The sequence below is a fragment of the Triturus cristatus genome, chromosome 12 (assembly GCF_964204655.1).
Source record: "Triturus cristatus chromosome 12, aTriCri1.1, whole genome shotgun sequence".
Classification (NCBI taxonomy): Eukaryota; Metazoa; Chordata; class Amphibia; order Caudata; family Salamandridae; genus Triturus; species Triturus cristatus.
In genome coordinates this window covers 679,040,738-679,055,041 of record NC_140595.1, presented here as the reverse complement: position 1 = coordinate 679,055,041, position 14,304 = coordinate 679,040,738, and the positions used below count along the sequence as shown (strand labels likewise).

Genomic DNA, 14,304 nt, shown 5'->3' with positions numbered 1-14,304 from the left:
TAGGCCTCGGAGCACTGTACCACTGCTGCTCCCTGGGCCACATCACACTGGAGTCTTTTTAGAGGTGGTGCTCTGGTGCGGACGCTGCCCATGCCTAGCTCCAGCTGCAAATGTGTGACCCAGGAATGCATTTCTTCATTTCGCATACTAATAACGAACCCCAGTACATTAAATTGCATAGATTAGGCAAGGTAAGAAGAAAACATTGTGAATGCAAAACAGTTTTATAGAGCGGATGTTATTTGTTTAATTACCTGAACTTATGACAATTTCTGCACTGCAGAACAGGTCACTGATAAGGTTTCATCTTAAAATAATAAAACACTTTACAGTGGAAATGCTAAAAATCCCAACCTGAATAAAATGACTTTTAAAAAAAAAAAAGGGATGTATAACATCCAGTGGAGTTACAGTCTTTCCATTTCCTTTTTGTAGTGCTCCTCAGATGCCCTTGTGTCTCATTTTGTAAGACTTATGCCCAGAACAGAACATGAACTAGGTGCCTCTGAAAATGTTCATTATTTGTAGACAGACCCAAGATCCAGCTCGAAGGACGTCATCAGTAACATTTGCCTGCTCCCAACACTCACAAAAACAGCAGATGCATTAGTCTAATCCTGGGGTTTCAAGAACATTTTCTTTGCTTTGTTGCCCTTGATATTCCGGTTCTCATCTTCTTCATTTACGACAGGTTGGGCTCGTTTTTTCGTGAACTTTTTCTTGATTGTGCCTACTAAGGATTCATACCTACAAACATGGAAAGACAAAAAAAAAATCACTCAGAAAAGGCCAACACTCCTTTTGGTGAACACGATTTTATGCAGTTCATAAAGGTATGACTGACTGTGATGCTACAAAGTGTGACTGCTGGGTCATTGATATTATGTTATACCACAATCACTTTGTATTTTGCAGTTATGAATTTGCTGTAATGTCCACATCATTCAAAGAGATCAAGCAAAGTTGAACAGAACATGTGTTTAGCTCAAATGGATCATGTTACTAAGCACACTGCCCACGGAATGCAGTTCAGCTGCTGATACTGAGCAACAGTTAAGTGATCACCTATTGATAGCTATATTTAGCACTCATTTAAAATGTCTTGTCTGCAGCTTAAAACAAAATAAAATGCTCATATATTGCAATTTAGTGGTAATAACGAGTCATTCGTTTTCATAAAAATACTTAGTTTCATACCAGTATCCCTGAGTAGCAACTATTCAGAGACATCAGTTGAAATTTATAAAAGTCCCACACATTTTCCAACTTTTAGATCTAATCTCCTGTATCTTAGAGGGCCTGCTGATAAGACATTTAAATAATACAAATGCGTGTACAAGACTCTAATGCATGCCTGTTTCTTGTTGAATTCAAGTACTTATACAAGCACAAAGGAATGGACACAGAAAAAGCCAGGCATTGAATTTCAAGAGAGAATTTTTTTTAAAAAGAGTAATGTACAGAATGAAAGAAACCGGTTTTGCATTACAGAAGTGTGTACGTGAATATTTGGTTTCAGCTAAGTGCAACATGGTATGCTTTACAGAAATATTTTACTCGAGCAAGGAGAAGATGGTCTTTATAAAATCGACTTCACGTTGTTGAATGCAAAACAAACATTAATATCAGTTGATGTTGTAGGCTTTCCTTTCTTACAAGAATAACGTGTCTAGGTGTATTACAATATCATATAAGTTAGATAAAAAAAAACAAGTTACTTACCTTCAGTAACGTCCTTTCTCGTGATACTCTTGAACCACAGATTCCTCCCCTTGTGATTACCCCAGGCACCAGACTGGATCTGAAAGTTTCTCAGAATTGCTCTCGCACACCAGCAGGCAGCGTTGTGCAGCTGTGCATCAACTTCACCCTGTCCCAGAAGTGATGCCGGAGCCACATTTATGCACCACTACTGAGTGCTGATGTCAGTTTCTTTCTCAACTTTGTACCCACAGTCTGATGCAGAGCTCAAAAAGAAATCAGGTGTGATAATGTGCAGATCTCTAAAATTGAACCTTTTTATAGACGGAGAAGAGTACATTACATAAAATGGGGAAGTCGGAGGGTGATGAGGTATCTCCGGATAGAGTGTCCATCAGAAAGAAATTCACCAAAACTAAGTAACTTGTTCTTCTGATGAATACTTCTAACCGCAGATTCATCACCTTATGAATAGATACCAAAGAAGTACCTCCCAAGGTGGTGAGCCTGTGAAATGACAAACTAGAACATCTTGCAGGACCGAACAGGAAGAGTGCCCTTCCCGCTGGAAATAGCCATCAAGGCAGTAGTGCTTTGTGAATGTATGGACTGACGCCTATGTTAGACAATCTGTCAGACCTATGTCGGCCTGACAGATGTCTAGACTAGGTAACACATCATGTGCTGAAGCAGCAGCAGCAGCAGCAGCAGCATTGGTTCTGGTTGAATGAGCCCTGAGAGCCTCATGGGGCTGCCAATGCATAGCAGATTTTTATACAGAGGACTATCCACATTAATGTGGTCCTTTTCTGCACTGCCTAACCCTTCTTTGCTTGAGCGAACCCCCAGGAAGTCCACCTGATTGGCCTTGCTATGATAGAGGTACAAGATAAAAGCATTCTTGGCATCCAAGCAATGGCATCTCTCCTCCTTTTTTTGAGAAGTAAGGAGGAGCAAAGAATGCCAGAAACATGATAGATTGTCTGACATGAAAAGGTGCCACAGTCTTCAGCAGGAATATCGCCATTGTCCAGGACACCAGTTTGTCCGAGGGGAAAACGTGGTGTATATTCGATGAACGGACAGAGCTTGCAGCTCACTCACATGAAGAGCTGATAAGATTGACTGTTCTGAGAGTCAGTAGATGCAAAGGATAGCTGTGCATTGGGTCAAACTGGGTGCTCTTAAGGAACGCAAGAACAAAATTAAGGCTCCACGGTGGCATCACAAAAGGTATCAGTGGAAACATATGGGCCAGACCTTTAAAAAAACACATCACAATTGGTGATTTCGATAGGGGCAGTTTCAGTAAACACAAAAAGGCCGAAAGGGCTGAAAAGTAACCTTTCACAGTGCCCAGGGCAAGTCCTTGCTGGGTTTAAGAAGGCACTCAAAGGAAAGCATCCAACAACTCTGTCTGTAATAGGTCTTTATGGCGGTAATTACATCAGGGTACCAACTTTTCCCAGTGTTTGGCGTAAACAGTTTTTGTAGGACACATGGCACATGACCACTAGGATAACATTTACTACTTCGGGAGGGAGAGCAAAATCCACCAGCTGTTGTTGCTCTATATTCCTGCATGGAGGTGTAGCCTGTGCAGGCCCAAGTGCAGTAACTCTCCTGGCCCAATCCGAAGCCACTAGGCTGACTTGGGCCAGTTTTTTCCGAATCTTTAGAACTATGGGCAGGAGAGGTAGCAGCAGAAAGGCACACTTAAGTCGTGTACTGCACTCTTGGAGGAATGCCTCTTCTTGGGAACTCCAGCATGCAAAAGTGCTGACATTGTTCAGTCTTGCGGCGGGGAATAGAGTGAGCCACGGTTCTTGCCGTAACTGGATGATGCTCTGCACCACCTCCCCATGTTGCTGCGATTCCTGGTACACTTGGCATCACTGAGTTTGTCCGTCCTAGCATTTAAAGATTCCGCTAGGTGGTACACGAAAAGAGATGCTTAGTCGACCCAGCCAATGCCAGAGGCACAGAGCCCCATGGCAAAGGATCCCATTCAGCCCAGTTTGTTGCAGTACCACATGGCGGTGATGTTGCCCATGAGAACCTGGACGGGCCTCCCTTTGATGAGCAGTAGGCACCTTCAACGACAAAACGAGTGATCTGCAATCCAACAGGTTAATGTGGACGAGATTCTGCCCTGGAAAGCAGAGACCTCCGATTTTTAAATCTTCCACAGGACATCCTCAACGCAACAGTGACACATCTGTCACCACCATAAGCTCTGAGTTGTGTAGGAGAGTTTTTGCCATGGGTCCAATTGCTGTCAAGCAGCCACCAGTGCAGGTCTCTCAGTCTCCTCTGCAACCTGGATGTAATCTGACAAGATATCTTGGCGCAGAGCCTAATGAGACTTTAGATCCCACTGCATATTCTGCATGTGCCACCTGATATAGTTGACAATTAGGATGAAGGAGGCCACATAGTCTCAAGACAACTCTCACCAAGAACCAAGACCAAGGCTGAAACATCAAGATCACAGCTTCAATGTCCTGGACTTGTTAAACTGGAGAGAAGACCGAAAACAGCACCTTATCCACAATGCCTCCAATGAACAGGAGCTTCTGCGAAGGAGTCAGGTGTTACTTTGACACATTGATCAAGAACTCTAAAGATGCTAAGAGATCAGTTGTCACCTGGGAGTGGTCTATGACTGACTGTGGCAAGTGTGCCTTTAGCACCCAGTGTTCAGGGTATGGAGAAGACTGGTATCCATATCTCCAAAGGTGTGGTGCAACCATCACTTTTGTACACCTCTGAGGGGTATTGGTGTGTCCAAAAACAGTACAGATAAATGAAATTGCTCTTGGCTCATCCTGAACAACAGGTAATGCCTGTGGGACTACAGGATGAGAATGTGAAAACACGCGTCTTGCAGGTCCAGCCCAAACATCCAGTCTCCTGGGTCCAAGGCAGACAGTACTGTGAGCATTTTGAATGTGTCCTTTTTCAGGAAGAAATCAAGAGGGCAAAGATCCAAAATAGAACGAAGACCTTCGTCCTTCTTCGGCACCAGAAAATAACGGTAGTAACATCCAGTCCCTATTTCTGATGTTGGGACCCTCTTTATGGCTCCTTTGTCCTAAAGAGCCTAGACCACGTGCTGAAAAATGACATTGTCCTACAATAGCCGCCGTTATGCAGTTGGAATATGACAGGAATGGTAGGGCGTATCGTTGCTGCACTATTCCGACAATGTGATGTCCTGCCAGTAGCAGAGGTAATACCTTATCCTGCTGCAAATTGCTTGGCCATGTCCTGCAGAAAGCAAGCTAAATGGTTTGGTGGCAGTAGCTGGAGGGGCCCAGAGCGGATGACGTACCCCGCTGCATCTTTACCATCTTCAATATGCACAATTGATGCAGTATTGTTTAGGGACCAATGCAAAGATTTACTGGCCATACCCCAAAGGGCATGCAAATATTATACCAGGAGGCAGGTGCCATTTACTGAGCGAAAAGTGAGGTTGGCTGAGGAATACATCCTCATTCCAAATGCATCCATGCATTTGGTTTAGCCTAATCACAGACTCCTGGACCACCAAGCTTTCAGGTGGAAGGTGTTGAATGAAGCGAGAAGCAGGTTTATATCTTCGGGGGAATGGTCCATTTATGGTTTGGACCAAGTGCCCATTAGTAGGTCTGTCAGGGCTTCATTAAAAAGGAGAAGCGCTTCTGAGGAAGTCTGCTAAGGTTGTAGGACCTCAGTCAGGACAACACTTAACTGACAGGAATTGCAGATCTAAAATTATAGAAGCCCGTCGGAGTACCACAAGGTTTTTCCTCTGTGGAAGGGCCAGGGGGATAGTTCAACCCAGTGTCCGGTGAGGGGGGAGGTGTGTAGCACAGTGGTGTGATGAAGGTCTATAAAAAGATTGTCCTCATCATAATACTGGGAAGCATCATCCCCGTCATCGTCAGGATCACCGTGTTGACTGTGTTCTGAGGCAAAAGGAATATGAAGAGTCCTAGCCAGTGTTCTGTCAGAGTGAGGTTGGACCGGCTGCACCAAAGGTTGTGGAGGACGCAACTTGGATCAAGGTTTGGGTTTGGTTCACTTCAGAGTCTGATAAGAAAATGTGTTCTTTCTTCGCAGAGTGAGTGATGGTGTTGATGTGGCAGGCACAGACATGGATACTGGCGCAGGATTCGAAGTAAGGTTAGGTGTTGGTCCTGGTGCCGAGAAGGACTCCACAGCAGTACCAAGAGGCACAGATGGCGAAAAGAGGATGGCTCTGCCAATGGTAGCCCACCTGTAGGTCTACTAGGATCCTTGGGGCCGGAAGGCACATCTAAGGGAGCTGGAAGAGTGTCAAAAAAGCACACATTGCTTTGTTGAAAGCCTCTACTTATTGCAGCATTGCCGATGGGCCCAGGAATTTCTGTTGCATCGATATGAGCTGTGGAATTGGATCCTTGGTAGGAGGCAGGGACTGAGACCAGGAGGCACCCTGACATCCTTGCGACTTCTCTGGACGAAAGTTGAGTGAGAGTCACACTGAAATTTCATGCGTTTCCCTTTTGAAATGCGTTCAGTAATTTCAGAGATATTTAAGTTTAAAAAATATAGTTATCTTGTAGCCCAAAATTCTACTGAAATATGATTGGCTTCCAACACTTCAACCAGGAAGACAAGGGGCAGGGTAGAAACACCCTGCCCCCCCCCCCTCCCCTCCAGGCCTCTTAGGAGTGCCCATAGAGTCCCATCGGGCCAAAGAAAGCATTTGGGGAAAAAAACAACAACAACTTGATCTGTGGATCCGGCGGGAGGGGGGGGGGGGGGGGGTAGGGGTGAGGGCTCCCGCGCTTTGTTCATTATCGGCCCCCAGGTGGGCCACGTCCTGAACGAATTTGTTATTATAGGAGGAGATGGGTGCATGGGCCCCCTCTTCTGGGGGTTATGTCCCGGGACCTCCACCTCCCAGGTGTTGCTTTAAATATTAACGCAGGAGAGGCCGCTGTCCAGGGGACCACTTTAATGCAAATAAGTGTGGGGGCGTGCTGGTCCCTGCAACTCCGGGGACTGCCACCATCCTGGGGCTTTAATTTAAAAAATAGGTGAAGGGCTGGACAGATCCCCCTGCCCCCAGGGACCGCCACCTTCCAGGTTTTTTTTTTTTGATTAAGTGCAGGGGCTGGACAGCCCCCTCCCGCACAGGGGACGACCTCCCCTCCTGGAGTCCTAGATAGGGCCAGCTCCAGCAATGTCCCTGGGTGCCGGCTCCAAGGACATTGCAGTTTGCTATGGCTTGGTGGGAGCACATACCAAGCCATAGCAAACGCTGCTCCGCTTTGTGCAAGTGCGAGCATGTAGAATGCTCTTGCTTCCACGAAGAGGAGCAGAGTTGCTTTTGGACAGAGGGAGCTGCATGTTCAGCAGCTCCCTCTGTCCAAAAGCACTGGCGGCTCCATTAAGACACAGGGAGCCGGCAGGGACAGCAGGGGCCTTGAAGCTCGCCCCAGAGCCCCCAAAAGAAAAGAGTGGGTCTAGGGCACCCATAGTAGAGGCCTGGCCCAAGGGGATGGGGTCTCTCCCTTGTTTTATAAATTATTATCTATTTTTAAATAAAAGGGCAAACCCCGGGGGATAGGCACCACTTTTCCTTTCATTTAAAACCAAAAATAAATAAAATGCTGGGACCCCGGGGCCAAATATGGCACAGGAAAGGGAAGGCAGACGCCCCCCCACCCCCCAATAATTTTTTTTATTTTAAAAAGAACATGCTAGCAGCACGATGCCAGAGGCCACCCCCTTTCTGCAGCACTCTGCAATTGTGCCTCCTGGCATTCTGCTGGTTGGGGGAAGAAGTCTCCTTGGCTGCTGAGGGTCTTTAAGGGCCAAAAAGACCTCCTGTTTTCTCCAGTAAGTCGCACACGGTGGGATTTCTGTGAGGTGGTCAGAGGTCACGCCCCCTTTCTCTACCACTCTGCAAACGCACCTCTCGGTGCACGTCTGGTGGGGGTGTGGCGTTCCTTTGCCTCCTGGGGGCCTCACGACTAAAGTGGACTTCTTCCCCCAACCAGCAGTGCACCAGCAGGCGCATTTGCAGAGTGGTGGGGAAAGGGGGCATGGCCTCTGAAGATCTACAAGCAATTGACCTGTATCAGACTTACTGGAGGTAACAGGAAGAGCTGTTGGCCCCCAAGGTCATACTTGTGGGCCAACTACCCACCTGTAACCTTCAGTAAGTAGCACACTGCGGGATTGCTGAGATGTCTTCATGGCCCGCCCCCTTTCTCTACCACTCTGCGAACATGCCTCCTGGCGCACTACAAATTCAAATAATCTTTATTCGGATATTAAAAATAACCATGAAAGATACATGTTATTTTCGGACCATCTTCCATTAAAAATTCAAACCAATATACACATTTCACATTTAAACAATAATAGTAAAAAACCCAGCAATGTAAACGTTAAAAACCGGGACAATTCTATACAATGTTCTACTCATTTGACCATATAGGGTTTCCCCCATCGCATGGAAGGAGAGATCATGAAATACACAAATCTCAGTTCAAAATGTATTGTGCCAATCTAAATACGAATCTTTCAATTCTTCCACCCTTTGTTTAGATCAACATAATTAATCCTCTCCTCTGGTCTTTCTTAATTTCACTGCCAATCGTAAAAATTGTACTATGCTGAATAGGGTGAAAGGGTCAGAGGCAAGTTTGAGAAATAAAAGGGCCACTTTAGCCTGTCTTATATTAGAACGTCTTAAAATTGTTTTTAAAAACAGGGACCTTGGGTGGGCATAGAAGGGGCAAATTAGGACGAAGTGGAGGGTGTCTTGCGGAGATCTAAGATCGCAGCCGCAACTCCCTTTTAATCTTACATCATGTACAAAACCCGCTGGAACTGACAGGATATGTTGCAAAAGATTTAATCTAAATCTAGACATTAAAAATCTGTCCTGTCTATTGTACATATTTGAAAGATAGAATTCCATACCCGGGCTTACTTTTGTAAGCTGGTACAACCTTACTGTGATTTTCTGCCCTTCTCTGTCCTCTCTAATCCTAGCTGAATACCGCATAAAATCTGCCTTTATGACGCCCTTATCTCTGCTGGCTAGCGTACAAGGTTCATTAAAAAAAGTTTTCATGGCCCAGGCTAGTCAGGACATCCCTTACGTATTTGAGCCAGGGTATTTGGGACCCCTTATCCCCTCTCATGCAATCCTCTAGAATTAATCTGCTTAAACTTGCCTCTGGATTTGTCCAAATTTTTATCCAACAAGTAATAGGTTTGAGGCAAGCCTTATCGCTGAGATAGGCAATACCCAGCTCCTCGTGAGCAATGAAGGAGGGTGTACATTTTGGCACTTGCAGAAGCCTTTTTAAAAACTTATTTTCTTCCAATTGAATTTTTTCCAGATATGTGAAACCCCACACCTCACTCCCATACAGGGTCTTTGCACAACATACCGAACTATATAATTGTGCTATTTCATTGGGTGACCAGCGGCCCAGTCTGGTCGCATAGTTCATTATCGACCCCACCGCGCTAGGGTGTTGGCTACATTTCTGCCTTACTAGTGGCTTAAAATTGAGATCTTTATCAAAAACAATCCCCAGGTAGTTAAAAAATTTCACTTTTTTGAGTTTATGAGCTCCTATTGTGAAACTGTAGTTCTTAGATGGCGTTTTGCCCACTTCCATAATATATGATTTTGAGAGGTTGGGCACTAAGTCTAAGTCCGCCATAAACCTGACAAATCCACTAATGAGAACCTGTAAACTCCTTCCCGTGCGTGCCAAGAGGACCGCATCATCTGCATATAGGAGGACTGATATACTTCTCCTCCCAATGCAGGGGCAATCTGCTTCCAGTGCTCCAAGCGCCTTGTCTAGCCCATTTATGTAAAGCGTAAACAGGAAGGGCGCAAGGATACAGCCTTGCCGCACCCCTCCCCGGCACCGGAAGTCTTCCGTAAGGTCCCCATCGTCAGTGAATCTTACCCGTGCCGTCGTGTTGTGATGAAGCATTTGTAAAACTTGTATCAATCCTGGATCCACGCCTATGGCTCCCAGGATTTCCCACAGCTTTCTTCTGTTGACACAGTCGAAAGCTGCTGAAAGGTCCATAAATGCCAAATAAACGGTACCTTCCCTCGCCTGAGTGTATTTGGCCATCAAATGATAGAGATTAAGGCATTGATCTGTCGTGGAAGGTCCATTTCGGAACCCATACTGGACGTCAGTAGTCGTATTATTTTCCTCAGCCCAGTCCATTAACCGATTTAAAATTACTCTCCCCATAACTTTCGCCGTAACATGTATAAGGGATATTGGGCGATAGCATTGCGGGTCATTTGTTTCCCTTTTTAAAAACTGGCACGATGACGGCAGTGGACCAAGATCTTGGCATGCCCACCTCGGTAGCTGTGTTAAATACCCTGGTCAGTATGGGAGCCCAGAGGTCTGCTTGACTTTTGAATAAATCATGGGGAATCCCATCAGGCCCCGGGGCCTTTCTCAATACCAGGCCATCTATTCCTAGCTTTACTTCAGTTACCGTGAAAGGTATCCAATCGCCAGCGGGGAGTCCTATGTCTAAAATTTGCTGCGCCTCTGGTTTGCCCCGGTTAAATAGACTTGTAAAGTGCGCCACCCATGCTTCTGGCAAAATATGGGACGCCACTTGTGGTTTATTTGGGGCTTGGAAACACGGGTCGTTTATTACCCTCCTGAAGCTGTTCATATCATGGCACTCCGCCGCCTCTCTCAGTGACTCCCAGGCCTGGGATTGTAGGGAAATTTTCGCCTATTTGTACCGACTCCTACAGGCAGCAATCATTCCTCTGTCCTTTGGGACTGTTTTAAGTGCCTGCTTCAGGTTCCTATGGGCCATTGAACATTCCTTGTCGAACCATCTGGGGCAAAGATCGGCCTGCATGTTTGTTTTGCTCCTCAAAAGGCTGTCAATATGCTGGGCAGTGCCCTCAAACGCTGCAATTAGGTCGCTCCCCTCTACCGTGGGGTCCAGACACTTCCAGGTCTGGCTATCAGTATTTGCGAGGAGCGCTCTGTGGAGTGCTGTCCCGTCAATCTTACTCCATTTAATTCTCCTACCCTGGTCCTTTGCCTTATACTGACCCACGGTGGCCTTTTTATCTGCTTTAGTGGTAGAGTCAGTGTCCCTTATTGCCAATACCAACGGATTATGGTCACTGAAGGCGCTGGGTACGATCTTAAAATGGCTAACCCTACCAATTAATACATTTGAAACAAAGATATTATCGATGATTGAATCACATCCCCGTCCCTTAAGGGAGGGAGTTATTATGTTAGGAGACCCACAATCGATCAGATCCATCGTGTGGGTTTGTGCCTAGTGCCATGCCCTCTCTGGAGTGCTCTGTATGCCATCCCTTGATAGAAGGGCAGGCCTCCCAGATTCCTCCTTCCCATTTCAAATAGGGGCACTGATGACTGTTAAAATCCCCCATGAGGATCAACTGGGTACTTGAGTCCCCTGTGTCGTATAAACCAGTCAATCTCTCCTCCAACTCAGCCAAGTTTAACATGGATTGTTCCGCATTATAAACATTTATAAAAATAAGCTTTAAGCCCTTTTTAGAATATCTTATGCCCTGGAGACAGCCAGAGTCCCACCCCAAATCTTGTCAACTCCCTTGCAGCGTCAGTGCCACATACGTTATTAAGCCACCTTTGGCCGGGACGAAGAACAATTTATATCCCTCCAAAAATGACGCACTGATGTCCGTCTCCCAAGTTTACTGGAGACAGATCACTTGGTGTTTTTTAATGAAATCTTGCCATTCTATGTTTGGGATTTTAGTTGAAAGTCCTGCAATATTCCAGGAAGTTATCCTCAGCTCCATGGGGGTTAGATCACGGCCACTAGTCCCTCCCCTTGTCTTCCTTGGAGGGAAACTTATCTCTGAGCTAGTTACTTTCAGAGATGCATCTTCCACGTCCCTCTCAAACCCTACGGGTATACCATCTTTTAGTTCCTGACCCTGTGCCTCTAATGGGTTTATATCTCCAAGGTTCCATTGGGTATCTAATTCTCTCTCGATCTGGCCATTCCCTATTCTCATCAGTCAGTCTTGTTCGTCCAGGGCAAACTCTGCTCGAACTCAAGGGCGCTATCCCTGTAAAAGAAATACAGTGGAAGCATCCTTATGCAAGACCCACTCTCTCCCTCCCCATGCCGGTTATTGAGCAAGTCTTTGACTAACTCAGGGTGCCTGAAGTTTACGATGACACAGTCGCCAGCAAATTTTTTCTCACTAGCCCCAATCCAAGCCACCCTCCTAGCCATAAGGATGTGTCTATGCTGAAATCTCCTTACTGATGTGTTGTTATAAATCCAGTGCGAGACCTTATTTATCAGTGTGTTGGTCGACTCTTCACTGTCTTTACTTATTCCTGGTACGCCTACTAGCACTATTGAGTAAGGGCAGGAGGCCGGGGGTAAATCTAATATCTGGAGACCTGGGGTACTCTGAGTACAGTCCGTACTATTGTTCTTAAAGGTCTTCTTGGACTCCTTCTGTCCCAAGCATCTATCCCTGGGATCATATGGGGTTCGTAAATTACCCGAGGCCTTGCGACAAAGATCCTTATTACTGGTCTTTTCTGGCTCCAGGGTTGTCTCTCTGTGCTCACTGTGGTCGGGGTCAATATTGATTGCATCCTCTTTCCTGCAGTTAACCACTACGGGCCCCTCCTCCCTCCCCTGTGGGGTATTCCCGGTTGGCTGTCCCCTAATATTGTCGGCCAGGCTACTTATTTTCCCTTCCATATTGGAGATTTTAGACATTACTGGACCCAAATATTGAAGGAAGAGCTGTTCCATTTTTTTTTCCAGTGATAAGATGATTTCTTGAAGCCCATCCGCCCCTCTTGCACTATGACAGGTTGGGCATCCTGTATTCTCAGGGATCTTACTGGTACCTTTATTGGACTTTGTCGGCCCTTTTCGACTAGGTTTACTGGCACGTGTTGATCGTTGCGATCCATCCGACTCTGAAAACCCCGCCAAAACTTGCGAGCTTTTGGAGCGTGTAACTACTTCTCTACTGGGGCTCCGTATGGGGTCAACATCCATTGTTACTAATTGGGCACTAGACCCCCCTCTTGAGTCATCCCCATGCGCTGTTCTCTGTTGGGTAGCCATCTGGGTATCGCCTATGCTGTGCGTTCCCTTTGCTGTATTTTGGTTACTAGGAGACAGCCCAGTTGGGCCTACTATCTTGGGGTCCCCCTGTAGACTTAAATCAGCTGGTGTCAATGCATCAGTAATGTCAGTCTGAGTCGTGTGAGCTAGAATAGGTTGGGTTAAATGTGCCCCTCCACAGGGCGTTGGACAAGAGGCTATATTGCCCAGGGAGGATCGCTTCTTAGCTATTAGAGAATACAGTGATAATCTCTGCTCGGTCAATTGGATCTCGTGTGCTAGCAGCGACTCAGCTCTTATGATAAAGGCGTCAAGGGTGCCTTTTACCCCTCCCTCCGTCCTCGACTGGGAGTTCTTAGATTTAACCATATTCAGGTAATTCCATACTACGTGTCACTATCGTGAACCCCGTCCTTTTGTGTGCAGAAAAAATGGAAAGATTGCAGTGCCAAAAACAAATCGAACTTGACACACAACAACAGTTTTTTAAACAATCTGCCCCAATGCAATATACGTTATACCAAGGCAAACATATATGCGGCTTATTTTAGAGTCCACTGAATTGCAGCGCGGAAAATGTGACCACTTGCGCCCTAGCTTATACGTTTGAGTGTTCACACGGCGGCTATGTCCATGGAATGATCTAAAGGACGTGGCCCAGCCCGGCCTTCTTTGGCCTCTGACGGCCCGTCCTTTGCCCGGGCTTAGCCCGGCGCCTCCCGCGCGCGTCCCGCGTGGCGGGATTCCTGACTCACTATGTACGCCGCGCTTTTAGGGGGAGTGGCCGCTGGTCAATTCAACACCCGCTGCTGGCTGGGATCCTGAGTCCGTCTTTCAGGGCTGGTGGCGGCACAACAACAAGCAAGCCCCACGAAGCGTCTCCCGCGAAGCGCGAGCCGCTAATGAAGTTCCCGCTGTTAGGGGGAGTGGCCGCTGGTCAATTCAACACCCCGCAGCTGGCTGGGATCCTGAGTCCGTCTTTCAGGGCTGGTGGCGGCACAAAAACAAGCAAGCTCCACGAAGCGTCTCCCGCGAAGCGGGAGGCGCGAGCCGCTAATGAAGTCCCCGCTGTTAGGGGGAGTGGCCGCTGGTCAATTCAACACCCCGCTGCTGGCTGGGATCCTGAGTCCGTCTTTCAGGGCTGGTGGCGGCACAACAAACATGGCCCACAAAGCGTCTATTTGGGGGATAAGGCTTGCTTGGCTGCCGAGGGTCGTTGGGGGAAAACAACCCCTCTGGTTCCCTCCAATAAGTCCTACTCAGCGGGATTCTGGGGAGCTGGTCAGAGGCCCTGCCCCCCTTTCTCCACAACTCTGCAAACGCCAATACTACTTTAAAAACCATAAAATTCACTGAAAAAAAACAAAGGTTACAGGGATGTTCTAGTTAGGCCCAGGTTTCACTTTTACAAAACCAGTGAAATTCAGCAGTTATAGTTAG

General features: G+C 46.7%; 1 protein-coding gene across 1 annotated transcript in view; it reads right to left on the bottom strand.

Moving 5' to 3' along the window:
- Positions 1–222: 222 nt before the first annotated feature.
- The window catches only part of MPHOSPH6 (M-phase phosphoprotein 6), a 99,596-nt gene continuing 85,514 nt past the window's right edge, over positions 223–14,304 (bottom strand). The window contains exon 5 of the mRNA XM_085637434.1: positions 223–747. Within this exon, the coding sequence (XP_085493560.1) occupies positions 612–747 (136 nt within the window). The 3' untranslated portion in view covers positions 223–611. The remainder of the gene's footprint in view (positions 748–14,304) is intronic.